This window comes from Colletotrichum gloeosporioides (assembly GCF_011800055.1).
Source record: "Colletotrichum gloeosporioides strain Lc1 chromosome Unknown consensus_48, whole genome shotgun sequence".
Classification (NCBI taxonomy): domain Eukaryota; kingdom Fungi; phylum Ascomycota; class Sordariomycetes; order Glomerellales; family Glomerellaceae; genus Colletotrichum; species Colletotrichum gloeosporioides.
The window spans coordinates 181,075-208,836 of record NW_025544693.1 but is presented as its reverse complement, the minus strand read 5'-3'; the positions used below and the strand labels follow the sequence as shown (position 1 = coordinate 208,836).

The 27,762-nt window shown below is 54.4% G+C and overlaps 7 protein-coding genes across 7 annotated transcripts; 3 read left to right on the top strand and 4 right to left on the bottom strand.

The window, feature by feature from the left end:
• Positions 1-368: 368 nt before the first annotated feature.
• On the top strand, positions 369-2,678 carry GCG54_00004075 (uncharacterized protein; the record flags this gene model as incomplete). Its single annotated transcript, XM_045404130.1, has 2 exons — positions 369-1,466; positions 1,524-2,678. 2 exons carry the CDS (start codon positions 369-371, stop codon positions 2,676-2,678), a joined length of 2,253 nt encoding a protein of 750 aa, XP_045263965.1.
• Positions 2,679-4,613: 1,935 nt separating this feature from the next.
• Positions 4,614-6,462, bottom strand: GCG54_00004074 (putative beta-glucosidase btgE; the record flags this gene model as incomplete). The annotated part of the gene is made up of 2 exons (XM_045404129.1): positions 4,614-6,175; positions 6,297-6,462. 2 exons carry the CDS (start codon positions 6,460-6,462, stop codon positions 4,614-4,616), a joined length of 1,728 nt encoding a protein of 575 aa, XP_045263964.1.
• Positions 6,463-11,684: 5,222 nt separating this feature from the next.
• GCG54_00004073 (Vacuolar protein sorting/targeting protein 10) lies at positions 11,685-16,283 on the bottom strand (the record flags this gene model as incomplete). The annotated part of the gene is made up of 2 exons (XM_045404128.1): positions 11,685-12,324; positions 12,382-16,283. 2 exons carry the CDS (start codon positions 16,281-16,283, stop codon positions 11,685-11,687), a joined length of 4,542 nt encoding a protein of 1,513 aa, XP_045263963.1.
• A 2,205-nt stretch (positions 16,284-18,488) lies between these two features.
• Positions 18,489-19,106, bottom strand: GCG54_00004072 (uncharacterized protein; the record flags this gene model as incomplete). Its single annotated transcript, XM_045404127.1, has 1 exon — positions 18,489-19,106. One exon carries the CDS (start codon positions 19,104-19,106, stop codon positions 18,489-18,491), a length of 618 nt encoding a protein of 205 aa, XP_045263962.1.
• A 2,251-nt stretch (positions 19,107-21,357) lies between these two features.
• Positions 21,358-25,174, top strand: GCG54_00004071 (Calcium-transporting ATPase 2; the record flags this gene model as incomplete). Its single annotated transcript, XM_045404126.1, has 3 exons — positions 21,358-24,102; positions 24,286-24,671; positions 24,718-25,174. The coding sequence occupies 3 exons, from the start codon at positions 21,358-21,360 to the stop codon at positions 25,172-25,174; spliced, it is 3,588 nt and encodes a 1,195-aa protein (XP_045263961.1).
• A 956-nt stretch (positions 25,175-26,130) lies between these two features.
• On the top strand, positions 26,131-26,411 carry GCG54_00004070 (uncharacterized protein; the record flags this gene model as incomplete). The annotated part of the gene is made up of 2 exons (XM_045404125.1): positions 26,131-26,280; positions 26,352-26,411. The coding sequence occupies 2 exons, from the start codon at positions 26,131-26,133 to the stop codon at positions 26,409-26,411; spliced, it is 210 nt and encodes a 69-aa protein (XP_045263960.1).
• A 654-nt stretch (positions 26,412-27,065) lies between these two features.
• GCG54_00004069 (Protein HMF1) lies at positions 27,066-27,739 on the bottom strand (the record flags this gene model as incomplete). Its single annotated transcript, XM_045404124.1, has 4 exons — positions 27,066-27,182; positions 27,240-27,443; positions 27,503-27,516; positions 27,583-27,739. The coding sequence occupies 4 exons, from the start codon at positions 27,737-27,739 to the stop codon at positions 27,066-27,068; spliced, it is 492 nt and encodes a 163-aa protein (XP_045263959.1).
• Positions 27,740-27,762: the final 23 nt, after the last annotated feature.

The window sequence follows — 27,762 nt, the reverse complement described above, 5'->3', positions numbered from 1 at the left end:
GACGATACTTTCGTTCCGAATTGACAGCCTCCTCGCATTCGAACTTTGCGAACGAAGACCGACTTGCACCCGCTCTCGCAAACGTTGCACACCGACCGGTCATTGACTCTGCGAGATTGAATTGTGCCCCTTGTGCTTGGAGGAAGAAGCAACGGAGCTTTTGGACTGCCGAATACGCCGGTGGCCATCCGTATCAACGACTCGTCTAGGCAAAAGACTTGACCTCGAGCGAACACACGACGTACAATCTCGACCGCTCGAGAAGAGGCCTCCATCCGACTCGATCAAGGCGGCCGCTTGCTTCTTTGCTGTACACCTGACCTCGATGATGCCCATTCGGGCCACGACTCAGACTTGAAGCGAGCACGATGCGCCCAAGAACCTCAGAAACAGCCGGCTCTCAGCCTTCCCAAGCACAGGCTACACCCGCTCAGTCGAACCATCACCACAGCGTGACCTTCGCTCCGCCAGTCGATGGTCCCTATGACCAAGATTCCCATCACCAGCCTGCTCGCGAGACCAGCCAGCACAACTACCCCCAAGAGCCACCAACGCATGGCCAAAACTTTGCCCAAGCTTCGTACGCTGCTTCGACATCTCACTTCGTCAACCACTTCCCCGTCGCTCCGTCGTCCCTCTACGATGCCGCCAACTCCTTCTCATACAACCAGCACCCTTACGATCCTGAATACATAGACTACGACGATGACGAAGATGACATTGACGAGGAGGACGATGAAGACATGGACATGAGCGACAGCGACGGCGGTGCTCCTCTGGGTCACACTTCGACTATTGTGCCCGTAGCTAGCACCCTTTCGCCCGTGCCCGGAACTGGCGCGATGCTGAACTCCGAACAGTATCCTGGCTCCCCGCATGTTCACAACACGATCCATGGACAACTTTCGCCCGCAGAACCTCCTTCCCATATGACGTCCTACTGGGTCCATTCTGGCCCTGTGTTCGATCCATCAGGGCCTATGCATCCTACCCCGCTTAACACCATCCCCTTTCACCCAATGTTGAGCGCTGGAGGCATGGACGAGGATGACGATGATGCATGGCAGTCAACATACCCCGCCATCTCTGGCGTTTCCGGGGCCCTCCAACAGCATGTTGTCACGGGTGTCGACGAGGAGGAAGAGGCCATATGGCAAGAAGATGGCCCCCCAGCCGCCAGCAACGCAAACCCAAGCACTCTTGGCCCCGAGAACCTCTGCCTCCGGGATTTCTTGAGAGACTGGGCTTGGCGCAATCGCAATGGTCCTAGGCCCAGTATCAGGTCAATCAGCGCGCAATCCGCACAAAAGGTTGCTCGAGTACGGTTTTCGGACCTGGAAGGTGACAGGTGCGACTTGCAAGGAATTGACTGGGAAGACCTTGGGGTCCTTCGCTCGGAGGCTCGCGTTCGCAGGAAGTTGGACTACAAGAACTACACTAACCGGGCAGGCTCAGACAAAGTGGAGGTGAGAGTTTCCAAGAGCCTTATCTCAGACTGGCTGGACAAGCTAACACTTCTATAGTTGGACTACCCAGACCGAGAACTCTATAGCACTGAGAACTTCTTCAGGTTCCGCCGCATGGATGTCCGTCAGAACGTCCACCTGGCTCATTTCCAGCTGCGAAACATCCTGGCATGTGCGGGTAGAAGCCGTATTTTCTATCCAGGCCAGCGAGCTGTGCACCAGCTCAACCCCGTCACCGGCCATAGTGAGGTAGCTATGGACCTAAGCGACTTGGGCAATGTTCAAATTTCTACCTTGGACGCCAACTGCGGAGTACTGATTGCCGGTACCTTCAACGGCGAATACTGCATGCGCAATGTCCACAGCCAGGACAAGAAGTATACGGAGGGCCAGATAACTAACCATATCAGCGGAATCACCAACCACCTACAAATTCACGAGTCGCGAAACTCGACGCCGATGGCAGCTTTTGCAAGCAACGATCAAGGATTCCGCGTGATGGACGTGGCGACCGAGAAGTTTGTCTTGGAGACGCAATACGGGTGTCCCATTAACTGCTCCGCTCTCTCGGCTGACCGTCGCCTTCGCGTGATGGTTGGTGACAACTACAACGTTATGATTGCTAATGCGGACACTGGCGAGATCCTGCAAGAGCTGGGCGGACATCGCGATTTTGGATTCGCATGCGACTGGTCAGACAATGGCTACACTGTTGCAACGGGCTTTCAGGACATGACTGTCAAGATTTGGGATGCTCGAAAATGGACCAAGCCCAATGGCGATGGTTATCCGCTGGAGACAATACGTTCAGAAATGGCCGGAGTGCGCAGCCTGCGCTTCTCGCCCACGGGCAGCGGCCCAAGTGTTCTAGTTGCGGCGGAGGAGGCCGACTGGATCAACATCATCAACGCACAAACCCTGAAGCAAAAGCAGTCATTCGATATCTTTGGAGAGATTGGAGGCGTGGAGTTCGCAAACGATGGCCAAGACCTCAATGTTCTCTGCATGGATCGAACACGGGGTGGACTGCTTCAGCTGGAGCGCTGTGATCTGGGTGCTTGGGGAGGGTTCGAATCGGTGGACGAACCACAGGAAATCGACGTGCGAACTCCTGATCTCGGCGTGTCCTATCCCGAAAGGACTTATCCTCCCAGCTATCCTGCTAAGGCGGCGAGAAAATTGTCCGTATTCGACGATTTGGAGCCATTCTGAAGAACTTGATGCCCGGGGAGACGGCACTACGATCAGTGCTTTGGACGGTCTGGCGTACGGGTGGCAAAACTTTGGCGTTTGCGGACTCATTTGCCCTTGACGATAACGACCCCGTTCATTATAATGCGCCCCGCGATTATTTTCGCATTGGTTGGTTCTCTTTTCTTGTCATGTTCTTTGACGACACACGGCTGGCATATAGATGGGTTTTCCGAAACAGTGCATATGTCTGAAGGTGGGAAATAGCATGGCAAGGGCTATGGAAGGAGGCCCCTCCGAAGCATTTTTTCTCTGTTTTGATCTAGCACAGCGTTGAAACTTATTCTTTTAGGCATGGAGGATTTTAACGACGTCACGGATGGGGGGCATTCGGGAATGGTGTCTGTCGCATGGTTTCTCGGTTTTCATCATTTCATTCCATGAAAGTACTGCGTGCTTTTCGTACGGTTTTTTTTTTTTTTTTTTCTTTTTTGGACAAAAGGGTGGTTTAGCATATGACCGACCACACAGTCTTCCGAGTCCGCGGGGGAGGACAACGGGACTTTTATTCCATACGAGGAATATGACGACCTTTCATTGTCTTTTGTTCTTTTCATCTATGATACCGTTCGGGTTTTTGGCTGATTGGATGAGCTGGGTCTAATCCAGGCATACACATATCCCTTTTTTTCTCGCGAGATACACCTGGGGGACGGTTTTGAGGGGATCACTTTGATAGAATAAATCACTGATTGTTGAAGCCACTGTCTACTACTTTGTGCGGTTGAGGTACAATGGGGAATGACTGCTCTTGGTGACGATCGACGACTATTGACCGTTGGACGATGCCATCGAGATGGTTGGGCAAGTGGAGCCCGCATTTTTGCTGTTTACCTTTCCTAGGACATGCAACTGCCGTGTGTGCATCGTCATCAGAGGCGGCGCCTCTCGAACGCCTCAAAAACGGTTTGGCGTTTTCTTCCCCCCTTGGTTGGAAAGCCCGACCACCCCTAAATTCGATCTGAATTACACATTGCCGTCTTAGCGTCGCAGCCACAATGGACCCGAAAGAAGGAAAAAACAACGGCTGGAAATCGAAATGACAAAGGGGGGAACGAGAAGGAGGAAGCGGCCTTTTTGTTTTGCTCCGTTTCTTTGATGGGTGGGCGGTTCTCGTTGCGACCTGAAACGAAACGGGATCGGTGAGCTAATCGTGGAATGGGATTGGAGGTTATAAGGTTTTTTGTTGATAACCCGATTGTTCGGATGAACGGGTGGTTCATCTGGGATTTTGGATGCGACGTTGTGTGGATGGAATGCTGGCCCATATCTGAACTCGCCAAGACGACTTCTCCCCCTTTGTTTGTTTTCCATTGTCACATTGGCACGCAAATGTCTTCAGTTACAACATTAAATCGGATTTGTTTGTGGCTCATGAGGCAGGCTTAAAAAGGGCTTGTTTAGATGACACATGAAATAATTTTTGGGGGGTTCTCTTCGTTGCCGCCTTTCAATCCTGCCGCGACGAATCATGCCCCCTAAGTGATACATATGGGAAGGAAATCAGAGTAACACAGGGCGAAGGGGTAGCCCCCTTGTTCCGTCGCTGAACCCAGAAATATTATATATACATCAAATGCTTAGATGACAGTATGTTACATAAAAATCCCTGGACGTCGGAAGAAGGGTTGATTCTTCTCGTCTTTCCCCCTTCCTGTTCTTCCTCTTCTGTACTCCTCGTCGGGTAGGGGGTTGGTTGGGTATCCAATTGCTTTGAAAACGGTTTCGTCGAAATTGTCGTCGGATGGAACGGTGCTTGAAAAATGACTTCATGTACATCTTGTTTTTGGTTTATATGTAGGGACCAACATCATAGACAGGAGGGCGTGAGCTAGGCCGCGTGAAATTGAAAAGTTGTCTTGTTTCGGTGGCTTCTCGTGTGGTCGCTCTTCCCGCTTAGAAGAGGTCACCGCAACCCCAGGTGCGCTCGCAGCCGCAGGAGCCGGGCTCCTTCCACTCGTCGTTCTTGAAGGAGAAGAAGACGGTCTTGCCACCAATGAGCTCACGGATGGAGCTGATGGCGGTGGCCTGCTCGGCGGTACCGGGGCAAGCCTTGCCGTTGCAGGAGCCGCCGGAGGGCCAGCCGCACTCGAGGTTGATGGCAGCCTTGGAGCCGCAGATCTGGGAGGACTCGAGGATCTCGAGCTGGCCCTTGACGAAGGTACCGGCGTCGGAGGCGGCGGTCTCGGCGTTGAAGTAGGGGTGGATCTGTCCTCCGACGACGTCGACGGCGTCACAGATCTCGGAGACGACGTCACTCTGCTGCCAGACACCGACGGTCTCGGCGGTGGTGAAGGGACCGGTGTAGCCGGCGCCCTTGATGGTGGCCTTGGTGGAGACGATGAGCTGCTTCAGGGAAGAGGCAGAGCAGCGGCCCTGGAAGATGCACTCGTTACCGACGACAACGAGCTCAACCATGCTCCACTTGCCCCAGGCGGTGATGGCGTCGACCTGGTCCTTGATCTCCTGGGAGTTGGGGTCGCAGGTGGCCTTGACGAAGATGCCGATGATCATCTTGAGGCCGTACTTCTCGCAGGCAGAGCCGACGTTCTCGAGGGTGGAGCAGTCGGTAGAGTAGACACGGACGACCTGGAAGCCAGCCTTGGCGATGGAGGCAATGTCGGAGTCGACCTGGTCGGCGCTCTTGCAGGAGCCGGAGGCGTCCTCAGCGTAGGGGGTGTAGGTCATGGCCCAGTGGTCGCCAGAGCCACCCAGGTTGCCTCCGGTGGAGGGAGCGGTGGCAGAAGGCTTGGGGGCGGAGGAGGAAGCGCTGGAAGGCTTGGGGGCCTCGACGGCAGAGGTGGTCGGGGCAGGGGCGGGAGCCTCGGTGGTGGGCTTGGGGGCCTCGACGGCAGAGGTGGTGGGAGCGGGAGCCGGGGTGGTAGGGACCGGGGCAACGGAGGTGGTGGTGGGCTTGGGCTCCTCAGAGGTGAAGGGGCAGACGACGACGACGCTGGTCTCGACAACGGTGGTGACGACCTCGGGGCGGGTGTAGGTACCGGGGACGACGGTGGTGACGACGGGGTAGACGCAGGTGGTGGTCGGGACAGTAACGGTCACCGTGGTGGGAGCAATGGTGTAAGTTCCCGGGGTAGGGCAGACGTAGGTGGTGGTCTCGACGACGGAGGTGACGACACCGTTGGTGGTCTTCTCAGTGGCGTAGGGGCACACGACGGTGGTGGCATTCTGGACGACGGTGGTGACACCTCCGAAGGTGTGGGTGCCGGAGGGGACCGCGGTAGTCTGGGCGCCGCAGACGGTGGTGGTCTGGCTCACGGTGATGGTGGTAGCCGGGAAGGTGTAAGTGCCGGGGGTAGGGCAGATCTCGGGAACGGGAGTCGGGAGGTCCACGGGGGGCTTGTAGGTGGACGTGGGCTTGGGCGCGACGGGGGCCGAGGTGGCGGCGGAGGGGAGAGCGCTGGCAGCAGTGGAAGGCTTGCTGGGAGGGTTGGGAACCACTGATCTTCAGGTCAGCTCGACGATCCTTCATGTTGATAGCCACGATCTTCACCGTGGCCATGCCGTAGGGCAGAGACGGGGCACTCTTGGCCGAGTCAAGGGAATAAGATAAGAACTCACGCGTAGGCTCGCCGTGGATGGTGGTGTAGATGGTGGTGCATCCGGGGACACACACCGAGGCCTCGGCGCCTCTCTTGAACAGCTCACCGTGAGCGTGGCGGTGGTGGGAAGCAGCGTTGACACCGCCAATGGCCGCGGCGGCGGCAGCGAAGATGGAGCCCTTCATGATTGGAAATTAAGTTGCCTTTTGGAGGATTTTTGTTGTTTTCGTGTATTATCGACGTAGGTGTCGGTACGAGAAAGCGAATGCCCGCTAAAAGAGTGAAGCGGTAGTGAAGCTGAGGTGATGAGAGGACGAAAGGACGACGAAACTACGTTGACGGCATCAACTCATTTGACGGTGTTTTCGTGAGGAAGGGAAAGGAGAGAAGAGAGGGAAAGAAACGGGCGGGACTGGGATGTTATTATTATGTATGGTGGTTGCTTGCTTAGATTAGGTAGAAGGCTAGTATCCGTACTCTCTCATGGGTACGACTCTGGGAGGAGTCCCTGACCTGGGGGGGTCCTGGGGGTGGCCGACGACGAACCGGGGTGTGTGCACGACGCGGTGCGGTGTGTAGCCCGCCCACCTCAAGGATAGGTTGTGTGTGGATGTGGACGCCCAGCAGAAGTGGACGACGGGTGGGCATCTAAGCATACCGTACCTAGTACGAATGGGCACTCGTTCTGAAGGTGTGTGCCCGGTGTGGGTGACACTTGTTTACCAACGGGGAACCGGTTCATCCATGGCTTGATGGGCTTGACGGGCTGGATAGGGATGTGGCCATGGCCATGTGGGCGCATCTCAGCCATGCCAGGAAGCGTCGTTTCGTTGTTTTAGTGTGCACAAGCAGCACCTCAGAAGTGAGGTAACTTGCTAGCGAGACTTTCTGCTGCCAGCAAACAAGCCCCTGCCTCACTTGGCGGCAGGGCCACGAGCCACGGCATGAGGTCGAGGAACCAGACCTAGAACTAGAACCTCGAGCGAGAAGAGAAGTCAGAACCGTGTGATCCTTCAAGGGCCTTGAAGCCCAAGGCGACGAGGGCGGTGGATTGAGTCCCAGGGCCTTGATCATGGGAAGCCGGAGCAATGATCAAAAGCTGTCGCCTTCGTCGGTCTGACAGGCTGTGGACGGAGACATCGTAGAGCGAGGGCCCTGGGCAAAGGGCTGAGAGATACGGGACTTTGCAATCTGCTGGTGAACTGGACTGGCAGCGAGTCGGGGGCCGCAGCCAACCAATTGTCGGTGTTGGTGGGTTCTTGGCCAATCTTCAACTTGACCCATCCAAACGATTGACAGCGCGCAAGGAAAAGGGGAGGCGAGATGGCAATCCCGGCTAAGCGTGGTCGTGTCAACCCTTATTGGAAAGCCAAGACGATCCAGCACCTGGGCACCCAGAGCAACCGGCGGCGAGAGAGAGAAAGAGAGAAGGCAAGAGGCGAATTAGAAGAAAGCGAACGACGGAGCGAGAGCCCTTGACCAACCGAATCCACCGTTGATGGAGGGCGTTTAATTGTGCCCAAGATTTGACGACTCGGCAGCTGTGGGCGCAGGACACGAAAACGGGTGACTTTGAGACAGCATGAGGCTGGCCAATTGCAAAGGGTCAGCAGCATTCAGCCCAGAGCGACTCCAGTTGCTTCCAGGCTACGGCGTCAGTGAGGAACAAGGCGGGAAGAAGCAACGAAAGCGCAAAAAGACAAGGTTACGAGGGAAAATAGGGGATGATGTGAGCCACCACTACCAACAACAACAGCGACTGAGGGCGACGAGTGACGGGAGAGAGAGAGAAACAGCACCGGCCTTGCAGGCTAGAGGGCGGAGCTGCAAGGTACCCGAAGTGGCAGTCCACTGATTTGGGAGGGATCGGCGGGTGCGGGGGGGCCTTGCAGCAACACTTGGGAAGTTGGGAAGGAAGAAGGGGGTCAGAGGCGAATGAGCGGCCCTGGACTGGTGCGCCCGGGAAATTAGCTAAGCGATATTAGCACCAAGGACCCAGAAAATTAGATGAAGCTCTCGCTCACGCTGTCAGGTCTCTGGTCTCTCTCTGGCTTCTGCAGGTGCCGCCCAGACGAACCGGTCTTCGGCCTGTCCATTCGTGCCTTGGCACTAACACTCGCTCGCGCTGGCCTCTGCTGGAAGGAAGAGAGCAACCTGAAGCTATCCAAATCTCATCTGTCTAATTCCATCACAGCCTAGCAGTCCTACCAACCGCCTTAGTGCAGACCTGCCCAGATGCACGCTGCAGCGGCAGTGCTAATGTAGTCAGTGCCCCCGTTGATCCAGTCCGAGCCAGACGAATCGACGCGGTGGTCTTTTAAAACGGAATGGTTCAGTGACGGTGTTGCAGCATCAGCATGTTCCATCTTCCTCAGCTACGAATTTGGCGTTGCCGTCCGGCTCCGATGACAGTTTATTTTCGTATTCGTCCAATCTGCTCCCGTCGTTTCGCATGGACACGCACCTTACAACTGCAAGGTGCAAGGTCTGGCAGATTTTTTTGGAATGAACGCGGCAGCCACAGTTGAGTTAGACGAACCACAAGCAAGATTGCAAAGAGCAACACACCCCCCGTCTGGCGTCCTGCCCTACGCTGATTATGATGATGATCTTCTGCACGCTTTGGGAAGAAGACGAAATGGAACCGTATCACGTCCCCTCCCTTTTCGAATCTCGAATCGGCCATTTCGTCTGCATCTGGGTTCTAGACACACTCGGGAAAAAGAGAGAGGGAGGTGGTGCGTGTGGTCGTATTACACCTAGGTATCTCTTCCCCACAGTCTCATGTTCGTGGCTTGCGACAGCCGGCGCCTAGGTCTACCGTGACACCGTCTGCGCCGCCAGCATCATCTGCCGCGATGAAATCTGGAATTGCGATTTCTTGGGCGTGATTTCAACCCAGATGTCTAGATGCGAGATTTTGGTACCGACGAAAAGGGGTCGCTGTTATCGCCTGACTTGCCTCCTGCAGTTGGCTGCGCTCACGGCCTGGAAATGAGGTCAGCCCAAAGAGATGCATCTCAGCTGTACCTGCATAGGCATGTACTCAAATGCGACCTGCCAATGCAAGGGCCCCGAAATCCAAAAGAATTGCCCGAGACCGCCTCTGCAGGCCAGACAGGACCACGCACTAACACGCCTCACCCCAAACACCTCCAAAAGAAACCTGGAAAGCGCCACCGCCGTTGTTGGCCTCCTTCATCAAGCCTGCTCGTGGTCTGAGCTGTGCGCGCTGTGCGTTTCTTCCAGCTTTCTTCTCTGCAGCAGTCTGGCTGGCTCCGTGGGTCCGCCAACAACCACCATCCACGTCTGGCTTCATCTTCGCTGCATGGAAGGACGCTGCGCGCTGCCATTTCATCAAGGAATGCGGGAGATTTCTGCCTGCCGTCATGGGCCGCGACCTGACGCTCTCCGCGGATGTCTAGCTGATCATCGATGATGTCGTTGTTATCAGTGCACCTCGGATTCAACGAGTTTGGCCGGGTACGAGGGCGGGAAAGAACAGCCCTGTTTCCAGCTCTCTCTCTCTCCAAGGTCAGCTTAAACTTTCGCCACAAACAAAGGCAGGAAAAGCGGTCTCTCCATCTTGCCCGCCGCTTATCCGGTAACGAGCGCCCTTCGCCTCCCCCGGAATACCTTAAAACCACGCAACGGCACAACGCACGCGATGCAACGGTCGCACCAAAGAACAATTCGCAAATACAACTTTTGGGGGCCAAGTCTGCTCACTCAAAAGGTATCTACCATCTCGCACCCGTGACCGGGCTACGTTGGGCATCTCTCTCGTCGAATCTTGTCTTTCCTCTTGCATAAAAACATGTCACCCACTTGCAGGATTTATGCAATGCCCGCCAAGTGGACATCAAATCTCCGGAGCGACCTTCACAAAATCCAGCTTCACGAATAGCTTCACAGTCTCCAACAAGGTCCCCCACCACCTACCCCCTTTTTTTTTTTCTCTCTCTCTCGTCCCATCCAGTTCTTTTCTGCCTCAATCCCACTCGCTATCGTCCCCCCTGCCCCAACACCCCTCCCCTCTCCGCCTTATCCTCCCCGGCTCTTCAACTGCACTCAAAAGAAACCAAGAACCGAAGTCTGGGTCACCTCGTATTTTTCTCCCCGCCGCATCTCTCTGCGGTGCTGCATTCTGCATCCGCGGAGACTGCATGTCGATCCCTCCCCGAAACCACCCAAATCCAATCTTGTTATTCCCTCGTCTCCCCCAAAGCGAAAAAGAGGAAGAAGACCGCCCAAATCCGTGATATTGCCAACACAATCCTTTAGAGAACCCGAACCGTTCGGGCAAATTGCGACGAGACCCCCCTATCGCAGCTGGCCAGTGACGGCGGTAAAGCTATCCGTAATCACCAGTCCATCTCAGTGCTAACAGCCGTGCCTGCCAACCATGTAATTCCCTGCAACCCCAATCACAAAATACAACACCGTCCTCGGAAACATCTCTTTCCATATGGGCCATATCCCCTAGCACACCGACGATCACCACAGAATAGACCACACCGGTCCACACCACAGACGAGCAGGAAAATGCTTGACCTCTGCACATCACCTCCCAATAGCCCCTTCTCGAACCTCAGAGATCAGCATCTGATATCCGCCGTAGAGAGTGTGCAAGGCCGTCTCTCCCGTCCCTGCCCACGTGTGCCCACTTCAGCCCAATGGAGGGAAGATCCAAGTAGCAGATAACATTGCGGAATACGAATCCTGTCACCTACTCTCTGTGAGTGTGCTTGCTGTAGAAACCAGGCCAGGTGGTCGATTCATTCGGACGACGGCTCCCCCCTCCCCCTTCCCCGTGATGGCAAACAGCCCAGTTGCTTTCGTAGGCGGTCAGCAACAACCTAAGCTCCCAAACTTGCCGGCCCCCCGAGAAAAGGGCGCCTCCCCCGGCCCGGGCTGACCGGCATGTCCCCGACTCTTTGCTGCCCGGGGTCGAAGGTTGTCGGTGATTTGGCACATCTCGCCTAAGCAGCCAGACCGCCAGCCCTCCGAGGCTGAGTTTGACTCGCGCACATCATGTCGGCATTTCCGCGAGAGCTCTCTAGCTTGCTCGCGCCTTTGAGGCTGTGTGACCTATCACCCCGCAAAGAGAAATAGAGGGGCCCTCGGTTCTTCTTCACCGCACGAGGAGACGTGTTGTTTGAAACGAACGCTCAATGGTTTAATCGCAATGCCTGATAACGTACAATTGTGTTTCCCTCCGCTTCTAAGCAAATCTACCCTTTGGGGTCTCTCCGACCTTTCGCCGCCTTTCCTAACCTCACGCCGATCCAAGAGAAACAGTAGTTGTGTCACAGTATCGAAAGTCCTGCCCTATGTCTCTCAGGCGTTTTCCCCTAACCGGGAACCCGAACCAACCCAACCCTCAGTCGTCGGTCATGAAAGCTCTCTATACCTCATCGTCGCTCTCGTCGCCCAAAAGCTCGCCTTCGTCGTCGTCTACGACGGCATAGTCGCCTCTGCCGCGAGCGAAGCTATCCCTCGTCGTAAAACGCCTGTTGCCCCTTCCGGACAACCAGCTGCCTCCTCTGCTGCCGCTGCTCACCCTCTCGTAAGCAGAGGTGGCGCTTCTCCACGCGGCGGAAGCGACGAGCGGCAGCGCGGAGACGACGGCGACCACGGCCGAGAGCGCGATGACCGGGTACTTGACCCACGGCGCCTCGCTGTCCATGCTCGGTGATTCTCCCAGGCGAATCTGTCCAAACTTGCTGTTCCAGTTGTTGTAAACCCACCAACCGATAGCAGCTGCCACTCCGACAGGAATGATGACGGCGAAGAAGATGGCCACTCCAGAAGTGCCACGGCGCCTTTCAAACTCGTCCTCCTTGCCGGCGCAGGCGTGGACCTGAGACTGCTTGTCGAGCTCCTGGCCCCCGACGCAGGTCGTGAGAGGAATGCGGCGGTATCCCGTGGGCTCGTAGTACTCGACTGCGTCGGGGTTCTCCTTGCACCATTGCTCAGCCGACATGGGCTGCTTACCAGGTACAAGACTGCACTGCTTGTGGTTGTCCAGCTCGAAGTTGTAGTCACTAATACGAACGTCAGTCAAAATGTCAAACAGGTTCGTTGCTTCACTGGTAACTCACCATTCAAAGTCAGGTCGTGTGCAAGTGCAGTTTGAAATCTGGGGGAGGCGTTCGACGCGGCCGTCGTTAAAGCAGTTTCGGTCTTCTCTCTTGCGCAGGTACTCTGTGACGTGGCCAAAGAGGCAGTTGTCTGCCTGCATCGGGTGCTTGGGGGACCACGTGTAGTAGTCGGATTCACCGTTCTTTTCATACTTGCAAGGCTTGTCGGTCAGGCCAGTGAAGTCAATGTCGACGGTGAACATCTCGTCCTTGTCGGACTTGCACCAGAGAAGGAAGTTGCGCGACGATCCGGAACGAACAGTCGTGATGTCCATAATCTTGACCTCATTTTCATCGAACTTTTGTTCCTCCCAATCCTTACCCCCATTCGTGGAATACTTGAAGACATTCGACTTGTTGGGGGTGGCGGTAGTGTAACGCTGGACGAGGACAATGATGGAGCCCTGGTCACCGTATTGCCATGTCCAGACTCCCTTGGCTACGCTCTTCCAGGTAATACCAGCGTCCGTTGACATGAAGGTATCGGCATCCTTGATGCTCCCCAGGCTGGAGCCGACGTTGCCGTTGCCGAACATGACACCAACAGCAGTCGCCGCGGAGAATGTCTTCTTCTTATCGGTTCGTTCCGTGTAGTGATGGAGATGAAGGGCGCACTTCTCGTCACCCTCGTTGCTGCTGCACTCGTAGTTCTTGTCCGCCGCGTCCTTGCGAGGGGGCGGCAGGAAAGCCCACTGAGCACCATCGTTGTGGCTAATCTGCGTGTGGACCTTCTTCGGCTCGCTCTCCTTGTCGGAATTGATGACTGTGTTGATAAGCGCGACACCCTCAAGACCAGCAATCTTCTCGAAATCGACGTAGTAACTGTCGTCGCAGTTGACCTTGGCAGCGCTCTGTACGTACGACGTGCCGTTGGAGTTGCTCTTGATGATGCTTCCGTACCGACGACCTTCAGCGGACGACGTGGCCACGAAGAGGTTCACGGCATGAGTGGAGCTGTCAAGAACAGTATAGGCGTTCTTGTGTCCAACCTTGAAGTTGACGGGGAAATGCGCTTCGGCGTACGTCACTCCATCCAAACTGGCATATGGCTTCAGGTCGTCCTTCTGCTTATCCTCAACAGCAACGACAATGAACTCAGCCATTGTGGCAAAGTCGCTGACATCCGATTGGTGGTACTGCTTGTCCTCTTCGAAAAAGTCATTGCTGGAAACAACCACCTTTGGTGTGCCCTTGTCATTGTTCTCCTCCTTGTTGGCCAAGCAGACAATCTGGCGCGCGTCGCGGAACTTGTAGGCCGAGTTTCCAGTGAACTCGCACTTGCGGACATAGCGAAGAGCTGTGTGCCAATTGTCACCACGATCCTTCGTGATGGATGCCTCATGCCAGCACTCATCCTTTTCACACTTCTTGCCAACCCAGATCAGCCAATCCTTCTTGTCAGGGTGGAAGGACAAGGGGCTGCCCATCTCAGTGTCGGCTTCAGTGGGCGCGTCAAAGTGGTGGAAGTGTTCAGCATGGTCGATGGTGTACAAGACCTTCTTTGAATCGGTCGTGAAGAAAACGGTGTCCTTGAAGTGGTTGTGCGGGTAGATTCCGTAGATCTTCTCGTCTTTGAGAATAGTATCCCAGTCCTTGCCGTGGTTCTTTGTCCGCCAGATGGGTGCCGACGGATCGATCTTCATCTGGCCGCTGCTCGTATATTCGATGGGTCGAACAATGATTGTTTCGTCTGTCTCCTTGTTCGTCTCGCCCCGTTCCAAGTAGAACTTCTCAAAGTCGGTCTTCTTCGTATCGAAGGTGTGTTTGATGGCCTTGACTTTGCCGTCGACGGGTACGCTAGGACGCGTGTCCGTATCACCGCACTTTCGCTCGACAGGGTCATCCTTCTGAGCGCCGCTCTTACGCTTGCAAGTGTTTCCAGGAATCAAGCGCCAGCCAGAAGTGCCCTTGAACGTGTCCTCCGCCTTGGCATTCTTGCATGCGCCGTCGGGCTTGATGATAGGCCCGGCAATCTCGCACTTGCCGTCCTTTCTCACAAAGTTGTAGTCGCACTCGAAATCAGCATCCGTGCATTCGCAGTCCTCCGTAACTGGAACAGGGTCCTTGAACTCCTGCTTGATGAAGCAGTCGGCCGTCTTCTTGCGGCGTCGGTAGGTCTGCTTGTGGCCCATCAAGCAAGTCGGCTTGCCGTTATCGTCGGGACGAGCGTGCCAATCTTCCATATCGTCATCTTTGCAAGTTCTCTCGTGCAGGCCCTCAAAGTCAAGTGCGATGAGGTGGAAATTGGGGTTGTCACCGCCACCGGTTCTTCCAACAAGCAGGAATTTCAGACTGGTCGAGTCCTGGGTCGTGGTGAGGAGCTCAGGCTTGATCTTGAGGTCGTTCGGGAGCGCAACCTTCTTCCAGCTCTCGCCGTGGTCGAGAGAGTAGCGAACCTCCGAGACATCCTCCTTGTAGGAATCCTTGACGGCTACCAGGATCGAGCCCTGGTCTCCGAACTCGTACTTGTGGGGGCCATCCAAAGCCTTCTTCCACGTCACTCCGGCATCGTCGGAAACGAAGACATCGCCCTCTTCGAACTTGCCCAAGGACTTGCCCGTGTTTCCAATGCCGAGAACAAGACCAGGAGCGGGGCTGGAAAAGACTCTGCCAACGTTGTCGAGGTCTGTGACTGAGTGCAAGTGAATGTTGTCGCTGCCGGCTTTGAGCTCGTGGAAGTTACGGCCGTCGTCAAACGTGATCTTGGTGATGATTTCCTTTGCCGCCTTGTGGTTCTTCTCCACCTCCTCAGCGTTCTTGACGACATTGACGATGAAGACACCCTGGACGCCTGTAATCTTCTCAAAGTCAACATGACCCCTCCTATTACGGTTGGTGTGCTCAATGTTCTCGATGAAGAAGGTGCCGTTGGAATTGCTGGTGAACATGACGCCCATGGGGTTTGAAGTTCCGGTGTTAACCACATCGACCTGGATGCTGTAGTTTGTGCTCTCCAAGACCGTGTACGCATCCTGGTTGATCTTGTGGCCATGCGCGGCGGGAAACATGGCGCGGTGCCACTTGATCGTGTCGTCGGTGACGAACAATGCCATCTCGTCGGTGTTGGGAGAAGAAGTCGCAACCATCAGGTACTTCTTGACAACAGCCAGGTTAACGACGCCCGAGACGCCCTTGTTCGTGTCCATGTTGGGCTCGAACTCCTGGATCTGGTTGCCCTTCTCTTCAAAGTAGTTATCCGAGGCGAAAAGCCTGTAGTCGTACTTGGAGGTCGAGGATTTGTCAAGAGCGATACACAGAATGCGCTGCTCATCGAGGTCTTTCTGGCCGGTGGTGAACATGGTGGATGACTTGGCCCACCAGCACCCCACGATGTTGTTGCGCAGGGGCTTCGCTTTGCTCTTGAAGTTGTCCGTCGTGTACATGGCGACTTCCTGGCAAAAAATGCCGGCGCATTGCATGCCACCGAAAATGATGCGATCGGGATCGCCGGCATGGAAATGGAGGATGTCGGCGCCCTGGAAGAAACTCTTCTCGATGACGCTGTCGAACTCGTCCCAGGTCTTGCCCTTATCGGTGGTCCTGTAGTGCTTGTTGGTCTCGGTAAGGACGTAGGCGCGGCTCTTGTCGAATTCGTGCATCACGAACAGGGCGGCTTTGTCGTCGGGGATGCCCTTGACCTTGTTCCATGTGACACCCGCATCGTCGGTTCGGTAAATGTTGCGTTCGGAGATATCGTGGTAGAGGATAACGTCGGAGTCTTCGAAGTAGCTGAGGCCGGCGGGCGGGTGCTTGGTTGTGGTGACGCTGATTGTCGGATCATCCTTCGCGTGGACGGCTGCTGTCCAGGTAAGGACAGACAGCAGGATGCGCCAGGAGGCTGCAGCCTTGCCCCCTAACCTCATGTTTGGAGCTGTGTCGGAATCGTGGTGTTCATCAAAAGAACAAAGTGGCTGGATGGGATGCGAAGTCGCAAGTGTGAAGGAGGTAGGAATTTCTCCCGGAGTTGAAGGGGTTTGCGCAGGGAAGAAGTGGTTTGGGCCAGCCCAGCAGCAATTGATTTACGTGGTGTCAAGACCGATGATGGTTGGAAGGTCGTCGAAGTCAAAGAAAGGTCCGGAGGAAACGTCAGCGTAGGAGGTATGTTTCGCACGCGAGTCGGGTGGCTAAGCTTCAGCTCCACCCTAGCTTTGACGCCACACCAACGCATCAGGAAGCATGCACCAGGGAGGCCCCGGTGCTACCGACGGATCACGGTGCAGCGCCTGTCGGCCCCGCCCCCATGCACGGCGACTTTTAATAGAACACCGACTGCCAACGGCCTGCGGGTTTCTTTTTTCTCTGAGTATTATGCGTCGCGGAACCAACCTTCGTTGGTGATATCTTTCTTTTCGGATCATGAAGATGGGATCTAATCTCCGCAATATTCAGCCGGAGCTTGCGCGCTGTGAAATCCCAACAAACTCAACCCCCAAGCCCCCTCGATTGTGAAGCTGAAGAGAGGGCGCACCACATAACTGAGACGCGTCACCAGGGGCAGGCATCCACTTGCGTTCTTCGGCGTTTGACTGGTCAGCAAACATCGCTTTTGAAAATATACGAGACCTAGTTGCAAATGAGATGAGAGAGAAAACTGAATGGTTTCCAGTCCGGGACATAACCACGGATCAAGGTCGGTGCGAACCGCCGTGCGCTCCTCACACTGTCTCGGAGAGACTGGACGTGGCCGTTCTCGCAATGCAACCATCCGTTGGCCACTGATGCTGCCGACTATCCGTCCTCGATCCATTGTTCTCTGGCTCCCATTTCCACGTCCAATGAATATCACTTCCGCTCCGCGCCGTTACCTGTCACTTTGCACAGCAATATGCGCGGCCCGCCATTCATCGCCGAAATGAGACAAAGACGGTGCTCTTGACACTTGGTAGTAAGCCTCATGACGGGTGATTACCCAATACTACTCGTCCTTTATATGCAGTGCCCTTGCATCCTGGCAGTTGTGGTAGACCATCTAGCCATACTTTTCATTTAGTTTTTTTCTGCTTGATGGTTGTCTGAGTTCAGCATTTCAGTTAAAAAAAGATTCAATTTACCCCGATCTCAAGAGCAGCGGGGAATCTCATGCAGGTCTGGCCCAAGCATCTAATTGCCGATTGAAAAGAAACGTGGTGAATCAGCCTCCAGGCCACGACGTCAAAGCTGCTCATTGAGAATTGACGGGAGGTCCTCAATGGACCCTGGTGCGCTTGAGAACTCCACACTTCGCGGGTTTTTTTTTCTTCGAATTGGCCCACCGATCCAACCGGGGATCTGTTCCCCATCTCCCGCCAGGCCATCCGACCGGGATCCGGATGAGACGAAGTCATCCGGATCGGCGTCGTGGTCCCGCAATCTTCAACCCCGACGACAACGAAAGATAATTCGCACCCGCAAAGTTGCAACACTGCGTGTTTCCTGTTGCATCGAAGACGTGCACGCAGAAGGTTGAGACGCCGCCAAGCTCCTAGCGGCCTCTTAATTCAACGTGTGTTGGTTTGAGGCAGCCCAACGCACAGGAACCTTTTAAGCAGGCAACGATCACAATATTTCTATGAATTATTATCGATCAAAGTCTCATCATTATTAAGCTAGCGGGCTCGGTGCCCGCATATCTGGCTTGTATTTGGGTACGCATTCGTCATGCGTTCAGAAACTTTTGAAGTGAACAACGCCAGGCTGAGTCTCGCAGCTCTGAATGACTGCGCTTTCTCGACGACAACCAGATTATTAGTGGCCATCTCTAAGTGGTGTGGCGGTGATCCACCAAAATCAAACGCATCGGCGATCGATTGGTATGGCTGCCAATGGCAGTGTCCTGTATTCTTGCGACCCGAGGGGCGTTGCGCTGCGTTCCGTGTCCAATGCCTCGAATGGCTGTCAATTGCTTCTTGCAAAGTACCGTTTCGGTTTTCAAAACTCTTTTGCTTGAGGTTCGCGACGGCATCAGGCACATGATAGAAGGGCGCGGATATGGCGAAAGAATCCAGCAAAACAAATTGCGCATGGATCTTCGACTTTGTGTGACTTCCTAGCTTTTGGCAAACATCGAGGGGTTATGGCTCAAGTACCGGTCATGCATCTTTCGCGTTGTCGTCGGCCGCCGAATCTCCCGCATCTGTCTTCGCCTTCGGCTCACCATCAGCGTCGAATCCAAGAGCGTCCAGCTCACGAATAAGCTCGTTGATCTTGATGACCTTAGCAATTTGCTCGGGCAGAAGCGTCTCTCCTCCTTCCTTCTTGTTCTTGAGGTCTTTCGCCTGCTTGAGCTTCTTCTTTATGTTGCGTGCCTTCTTCTCTCGCTCCACCTCAGGATCAGCCTCCTCGGCCTTGGGTGCCTCATCGACAGTCTTGGCCTTCTGGTCGTCGGCTTCGTCTTCGTTGCCGACCTTGGCCTTCCTTCTTGCCTCTCGACGCTTGGCGTTCTTATTGCTAGCAGCTGAAGATGACGCCTCAGGCTTGTCGTCTTTCAGGCCGGCCGCACCAGGTATGCCGGTTCTCGTTCCGCGGTCACGGAAAGCTGCGGCAGTGCGGTTCTTGTAGACCTCAACATCCTCAGGCGGGCGGTAGCCGGGGCGGATCTTGATTGCTTTGCGGGTGCTGCCGTCGGCTCGCACGGATTCGGGAATCTGGCGCTCGCCTGCATCGTCGGTCACGATGCCCGCGTTGGAGGGTTTGGGTTCAGAAGGCATGTCGTCGGGCACGTTCGTCCGGATTCGCGTAAAATCGAAGTGATCGGCGATAACCCAGCAGCTTCGCCGGGCGCACTCGGTAAGGTACGCTTGGGCGCCGAATAAGTTAAGTGAATCGGTATATCGCGAACAAGAGCTGTAGCCAATGTGCGGCTGTAGCTGTGTCAAGTCCGCCAGATGCTGGTAGCTGCGGGCAGCTCGGCTCGGTTGGGCAGGTGTCGAATGCGGTTGGATGCGGCAGATGTTCACAGCCTACCGCGGGGCACACACGGTCGCACCTTGTTTCTTTCCAGAACTACCGCTGCAGCTGCAGCTTTCGGGGCAGTTTGGCAGTTGCAGACAAGACAAGCCAGCAATCGGATGCAATGCAGCTGATGGCAGCGAAACAAGAGGGCGACAAGCTACGCAGCCGTGGAAAGGTCCCGTTTCGATCTGGCAAAAAGAAGGTGGGAGACGACGTCGAAACAGCCCCTCCTCGTGCACCGCGCACAGACCATTTTGGGGTCTGAACCTTCTTGCTCACTGCTGGACCATGATTGGCCCGGGCCACGACCATCCAATCTGGCGGATCCAGGAACACTGGACGAAACCGCGGGCACGTACCGCCACAGCTGTGAGCTTCCCACCTTCCATAGACAACAGCTGGGGGTGGCGGGGAGCACTCGGGCTCTGGCACCACTGGGCTCTCGCGCTCGCAACCCTCTCATCTGCGCTGGAGGAAAGCGAAGCCAGGTCGATATGACGCCACGTGTGTCGCCCACTCTAGCCAGTCAGAGCTGCATCAAGCCGGCGTATCCTACTCTCTCCTTCGCAAACAAAGTCAAGTACCACACCGTCAGGCACTCTCCCGTGTCATCCCAAATTTCGAGGTTGCCACAGAATCCTTGCCCCTGTGCAGCCAGGCTTTTTCCATTTTCCCTGGTCTGTCGCCCTCGGTCTCATACGATGGGCCTTGGCACTGAGCAGTCTCGACAGGGTGAGGTGGCATGTGGGCGACAACGCAGAAGTCCGTTCCGCCTGGGATTTGGCGAGGCAGATTCCTGGGTGCCTGTTTCGATCTGATTGACCATACCATTGTTAGGTTCGTTGACCCGAAGCTCTATTTAAACATCAGGAGCCGCTACCAGGCCGGGAAGGCTCGTCCATGGCTTCCTTAGTTGGCCCTGCGCAGCAAGTGGCTTTCACAAGAGGGCCTCTCTCACCGACACACTCCGCAGGGCGAATAAAAGGCGTTTCGTCGGTCAGCATGACGCGGGACACCTGCCGGGCATGCATCTGCATGGAGGCAGCACGAGTGCACCTCTCATGTCTGTCGAAATAAGAGTGCGCCGGCTGCCTCCAGCCCCAAAGCCTCATGCCGGACACAGTCTATCTGGGGTGGCATTGCGAGGTTCCAGACGATTTATGGTCTCAGTGAAGAGATGAAAGAAAGACTGGTTGATTAAGGGATTCATCGTCATCAATGACACGCAACGCTCCTCGTAACCGCCCTTGGCAAAGAGACAAGCTTCGTCCCGTCAGGTTCAAGCTTTGCCTGGCACAGTCCGCGTTTGCCAAGCCTTAGGCGACATGCTGGTCTCGCCCTCATCAAACCACCACCTCTCGCGCAACACCCAGGCAAATTTGCCTGTTTGGACGAATTGTCATAGCCCTGCACGCTCACTCTTGGCACTGACCTGGAGGCCTGTTTCTGTCGCTTGTTTTGTGCAATAACAACACATCCCCTCCGTCATTGCTTGTTTGACGAATGATGTCGGTAGGTTGCCTCTTCCCCGAGGGCCGCGGTACACCATACCTAGATTATGCAAGGCAAGAGCCAAGGGCCTGTCGGAGATTTTGGGGCCATTAAGATTCAAATTGAGTTTGTTATGGTTGAAGGTGTTCTAGTGGGCAACATCAGGCACAAGCTACCTTGGGTATACAAGGGAGTTGCTGCCTCTTCCTCACCTCTTCCTCACCTCCTCCTTGCCTCCCTTACATGTGTTTGCTTAGTTTCCGTATCCTGCCTCCTACCCCAACAGTGAGCAGTTCTTGCAGTTCTCTGAGGCATTGCCTCGTCTACCACTTTTTTAATAAGCCTCCTTCCGAAGAAGGAAACAATACGTATTGTTGATCTAATTCCCCTGCCAAGCTGCTACGCCTCCAAACTCTCATCTTTTCGTCCATCGACAGCAGCATGAGAAGTATTTACTGAAGCCTCTTACATCTCCGTTAATCGATACATCAACACTACGAATAGACGCTATTCAATATGGCGACTCCGCCAGAGAAAGCGACAACAGAGGCCCAGCACGCCGACAAGGGCATCGACGTCGCCGACAAGGTCGAGCATAGCAGCGAACACCATTCAGAAGATGTCATATCTGAAAAGACCAAGGATCACCATGAGTCACATGACTTCCACTTGGACACGGCGGACGCGTTGACGCCGGATCGTGGCACCGAGGACATGTTCAAGCCCAAGAATGACAAGTTCGCCTTTTCTCCTGGCCAGCTCTCCAAGCTTTTGAATCCAAAGAGTCTAAACGCATTCTATGCATTGGGTGGTCTAGCTGGCTTGGAAAAGGGCCTTCGAACGAATCGGAAGACGGGTCTGAGTGTCGACGAAGATCGCCTGGATGGCACAGTTTCCTTCGAAGAGGCTGCCACCAAAGGAGCCCCCAAGTATGGTGCAGCTGGCAATAATGTGCCCGAAAAGGATCCCAACTCAAAAGGAGACGACTTTATCCCCCCTCCGCCAAGCGAGTATACCGGTGGTTTCTCGGACCGGAAAGTCGCTTTCAGAGACAACCAGCTGCCAGACAAGAAGCAGACATCGTTCCTGCAGTTTGTTTGGATCGCTTACAACGACAAAATTCTGATTTTGCTAACCGCTGCTGCTATCATATCCCTCTCTCTTGGCTTCTACGAATCATACGGCCCGACCCACAAGGAGGGTGAGCCACGCGTTGACTGGGTCGAGGGCATGGCCATCATCGTTGCCATCGTCGCCGTCGTCTTGGTCGGGTCAATCAATGATTGGAACATGCAGCGCCAATTCAACACTCTTAACAAGAAGAATGATGACAGAACCGTCAAGGCCATTCGGTCTGGGAAATCAGTGGAGATACCTATTCATGATATCGTCGTCGGCGACGTGGTGCACCTCAGCACTGGCGACGTCGTGCCAGTCGACGGCATATTTATCGACGGTCACAGTCTTAAATGCGATGAATCGTCTGCCACCGGAGAATCCGACCTTCTCAGAAAGGTCGCAGCTGATGAAGTCTTTGACGCACTGGACAAGATGGCGCATGGAGGTGCTGCTGGGCCTGATGTCGAAAAGTTGGACCCCTTTATCATTTCCGGAAGCAAAGTTCAAGAAGGTACTGGAGCCTTTTTGGTCACGGCTGTGGGTGTCAACTCATCGTACGGTCGCATCACGATGTCTCTGCGGACCGAACAGGAAGAAACACCTCTTCAGAGGAAGCTCAACATTCTCGCCGACTTCATTGCAAAAGCCGGTGGCGCTGCCGGTCTTCTATTATTCGTGGCGTTGTTCATAAGGTTTCTCGTCAAACTGCCGAACAACCAAGGGACGGCCGCTGAAAAAGGCCAAGAGTTCATGAAGATCTTCATCGTCTCCATCACTGTTGTGGTGGTAGCAGTGCCGGAGGGTTTGCCGTTAGCTGTTACCCTGGCTCTTTCCTTCGCGACCAACCGCATGATGAAAGACAACAACCTAGTTCGAGTTTTGAAAGCCTGCGAGACCATGGGCAATGCGACGACGATTTGTTCCGACAAGACTGGGACACTGACCCAGAACAAGATGACGGTAGTTGCGACAACTCTGGGCAAGAGCGTCAGCTTTGGCGGCACAGATACTCCACTCGAAGAGTCCAAGGAGGGCAAGGCTAAGAGCAGCAGCTCTAACGGAGCACCTGTGTCCTCAGTTCGGAATGTTCCTGTTGCCGATTTCACCAAGGACCTCAGCATGGAGACCAAGAGCCTATTAATTCAAGGCAACGCCGTCAACTCCACAGCCTTTGAGGGTGACGAGGATGGAGAGAAAACCTTCATTGGATCTAAGACCGAAGTCGCCCTGCTCTCCTTTTGTCGAGATCACCTAGGAGCAGGTCCAGTCCAGGAGGAGCGCGCAAACGCGAACATCGTCCAGGTCGTGCCCTTCGACTCTGCGGTCAAGTACATGGCTACAGTAGTCAAGCTTTCGGATGGGAAGTACAGAGCGTATGTCAAGGGTGCGTCTGAGATTCTCTTGGACAAGTGCACAAAGGTCCTCGAAGACCCCAACAGTTCTGAGCTCAAAACTGCGGAGATCACGTCAGACGACCGCGAGATGTTTTCGCAAACCATCACATCGTATGCCGGACAAACACTTCGAACCATTGGGTCCTCGTTCAAAGACTTCGAATCATGGCCTCCGAAAGATGCGGTCTCTTCTGACGATCCCCGAGCTGCAGACTTCAACAAGATCCATGCAGACATGACGCTGATCGCTATCTATGGCATCAAGGACCCTCTACGCACTACTGTCATTGACGCAATCAAAGACTGTGATCACGCAGGTGTGGTTGTTCGCATGGTGACTGGCGACAACATCTTGACCGCAAAGGCCATTGCCAAGGAGTGTGGAATTTACCATGCTGAGAAGGGCGGCATTGCCATGGAGGGACCGGACTTCCGCAGGAAGTCAGAGGAAGAATTGAAGGACATCGTCCCGAAGCTCCAGGTTCTTGCTCGCTCCAGCCCTGATGACAAGCGAATCCTGGTACACACTCTTAAAGAACTCGGGGAAACGGTTGCTGTTACTGGAGACGGTACCAACGATGCTCCAGCACTCAAAATGGCAGACATTGGTTTCTCTATGGGTATTGCCGGGACGGAGGTTGCGAAAGAGGCCTCGGAGATCATTCTCATGGACGACAACTTTGCGTCAATCGTGAAAGGGTTGATGTGGGGCAGAGCCATCAACGATTCCGTGAAGAAGTTCCTACAGGTACGTTGCTATCTTGTCTCTCATATCTCTACTGTCGTCGCCGTCGTCTCTACTGCCTATCGTCTCTACTGCCTATCGTCTCTTCCGCTTGTCGTTTCTGCAGTCAACATCGTTGTCCCCGACATTTCTCATATCTACTATCTATCGTCTCATTGTCGTCGCTGCTTCTAATCCGAGATACAGTTTCAACTCACTGTCAACATTACCGCTGTTGTCCTGACCTTCGTTACTGCGGTTGCCAGTGAAGACCAAGCTTCTGTATTGAATGCCATTCAACTGCTCTGGGTCAACCTCATCATGGACACTTTTGCCGCTCTTGCGCTTGCCACCGACCCTCCAACGCGTAGCGTGCTTGATCGCAAGCCAGAACGCAAATCTGCTCCCCTCATCACATTGAGAATGATCAAGATGATTTTCGGCCAAGCTGTGGTTCAGCTGGTCGTGACGCTGGTCTTGTATTACGCGGGATCTGGTCTAGTCGACGTCTTGGAAGGGCAAGACAGAGCAGTGAAATTGAACACGCTCGTATTCAATACCTTTGTGTGGCTGCAGATCTTCAACGAACTCAAGTAGGTTACAGCACTTGGCCATTGTGTACATGCTAACGCAAAATAGCAACCGCCGCTTGGACAACAAGCTGAATATTTTTGAAAACATCACCAAGAACCCGTTTTTCATCGCCATCAACCTGATCATGATCGGCGGGCAGCTGCTGATCATTTTCGTCGGAAGCGATGCTTTCAAGGTTGAACGATTGACTGGTAAGGAATGGGGCATTTCTATCGGTCTCGGTGCGATTTCGTTGCCCATGGGTGTCTTGATCCGTCTGCTCCCTGACAACTGGGTTGGCGCATGTATGCCCTGGTTCATCCGTAAGAAGTGGGCGCCAGAAACCATTTCAGAGAAGCGACTGGAAGAGCATCGCGACTTTGTCGAGGGCAAGGATACGCCTCTGAGAACGCTTACCGGTCTTCGCGGTAGGAGAGCGGAAACACATATCCCATTCCGAAAGAAGATGCATAACGCCAAGGAGCACGCCAAGGAGAAAGTCACTCACCTTGCACATAAATAATCTGCAGCTGTGTTAGTTTGTTAGGTTTCATCTGCGCCTCGGAGTATTTCATTGGCACAATAGATCTGTTAATAACGTTAATTCAATTAATTCTTGCAAACTGGACCAAGATGCTTCTGGCGATTATTTGAAAACCACAGGCTGTTGAAGATTGCATCCATGGCCGTGAAGACAGTTGTCCAATCAAATCACATCAAATGTGTACTCAGCTACGAAGCTTAGTTGCGATGTAGCAGTCCAAATGACTCCGAGGCCTGGTGGTTCTGTATCTGTCGTTTTCGACAGTCTTCGACGACCCGTGAATGAAGCAATACGGGCCCGACCAGAGGCGACAAGCGGTAATGGCTTGTGATAATGTGACTGACGAGGCTTGTGCTGGTGAGGCTTGTCTCTGCTTAGTCAGCACGAATGTCCGTTGGACCAAAAGGGTGGGTACCCAAGTAGCCAATCAGAAGACAGGCAATTCGGCAAAGCTGGTGCTCCCGGAACATCGCGAATTTCGTCAGGAACCTCACCTCTGAAAACCATCTGACCACCCTCCAACGACTCTCGCCTCGCCGACCGCATCGAAGCACCCTCGTCCTCCCCACGCGAAGTGTATTTGACAGACGACATTCAAGATGGTAAGGCTTCTGCGCCGTTTGTTGCGCCCTCGCGACCGCAATTGGCTAATCGCTCATCCTTTCTCCGTAGGCCGCCGCACGACCTTTCTACACGCAAGTCTCCCTATGACCCCTCCGACCCCTCCGACCCCATTCCGACTGAACAAGGCTACCCGGCTGAACGCCGCGATGACTGCGGAACTTGAGTTTTGCTGACTGTGGAGAATTAGCGCCCTGTTCAAGAACAACTTCTCCATGCTTGGCTTCGTCTTCGCGACGGGCTTTGCTTTCGAGATGTAAGGAGCACCGAATACCCCCCTGTCGATTTGAGACGACGCCTAGCTGAGGAAGGCAATGTTTGTGGAGGAGGATTGCTGGGGGATAGAGGAGGCGGAGGAGGCATCAGGGCGGCGAGGAGCGAGCGAACGTTATGCTGACCGGTCTTCTTTGCGTAGGGGCTTCAACGGTGCGATGAACAAGTACTGGGACTACCTTAACCGCGGCGTAAGAGAACCCCCTCTCTGTCTCATATGATTTCCTGCCCCGAGGGAATGCTAACGCATCTGTGACAACAGCGCCAATGGAAGGACATCCGCGCCAGATACGTCGAGGCTGCCGACGAGGACGACGAGTAAACGATGCCTGAACGGGATTCTTCTTTAACGATTGGGTTCGCGCTGCTTGGGGCTTTGCCTTTGAGGGCTCTGGTAGAGTGGAGGATTTGTACCGATAGACGGAGGGGTGTGTAGAACAAGAACTACCTTTCTGCTTATTATTCACACACATGTGGTTCTTTTTTTGTTAGTGAAGTGGTTGAGGTGAGGACTGCGGTGTTTTGTTGTGAAGTCGCACTCGGGGGAGAGATGCTGAAATGCATTTGTGTTGATGAATAGAAGAATGGCACTGAAGTGGCATTTCCCATGAGGTGAGGTCAGTTGGTTCTGAAAGATCTCTAGAATTTACGAAGTTTGAAATGTCCTCAAGAGCCAAGAGGTCGAGTCATACGGAAGATTTGTGTCTGAAGATGGATGTCGTAATAAACACCATGAAACCGTTGGATCGGAATTCGAACTTGTTCCAACGCTGTCACCATGTCGCGCTCTTTATCACAGCGTGCCCCGTCCCATTCATACCTTCAACATTCAGAAGAGGTGGCAGGCACAGAAAATATGGAAGAGTCATGTCATCACCAATGCATAGTTAAAAGCCATAGGAAAGACGGCGCAGCAGGTTTAACAGTTTTGTTTTTGGTCTGTAGAGTTACTACAATCTCCGACCTCGGAAGGCGCTTAAGGAAGGGCAATAGCCTCAATCTCAACCTCGACGTTCTTGGGCAGAGTCTTGACGGCGACGCAGCTGCGGGCGGGCTTGTGGGTGAACCACTTCTCGTACTCGCCGTTCATCTCCTGTATACGCCAGTCAGAAAGTGCAGGTTGAGGGGAGAGGGGGCCGCGGAAACTTACGGCAAAGTCGCCCATGTCGGCAAGGAAGATGTTGACCTTGACGACCTTGGCAATGGAAGAGCCGGCCTCCTTGAGGACGGCCTCGAGGTTGGAGATGCACTGCTTGGTCTTCTGGGTGATGTTGCCCTCGATCAGGACGCCCTCGGGGTTGAGGGGGATCTGGCCGGAGCAGTAGATGGCGGTGGGGGTCTTGACGGCCTGGGACTGTGGTGGTGGTTAGCTTTTCACAGGGGGTCCAATTGCTCGTGTGAGTGAGCTCATACGTAAGGGCCGACGGCTATTTCAAATGATTGTTGTCAGTCAATTGAGTCACATAAGACGAGGGCATTCAGGAAAGACTCACGGGCCGGGGCGTTCTTGGTGAAGACAATGGACTGGTCAGACATCTTGACGGTGTGGATGCTAAAGGGCTGAGCGTGGAACTTTGTGAAGACGCGGGTTGAGGGACGGAGGGCACGAGAGGAAACTCTGGTGACGGATCTGAGGAGCGAAGAGGACATGAGGATTGAAGAGTGGAAGGAGG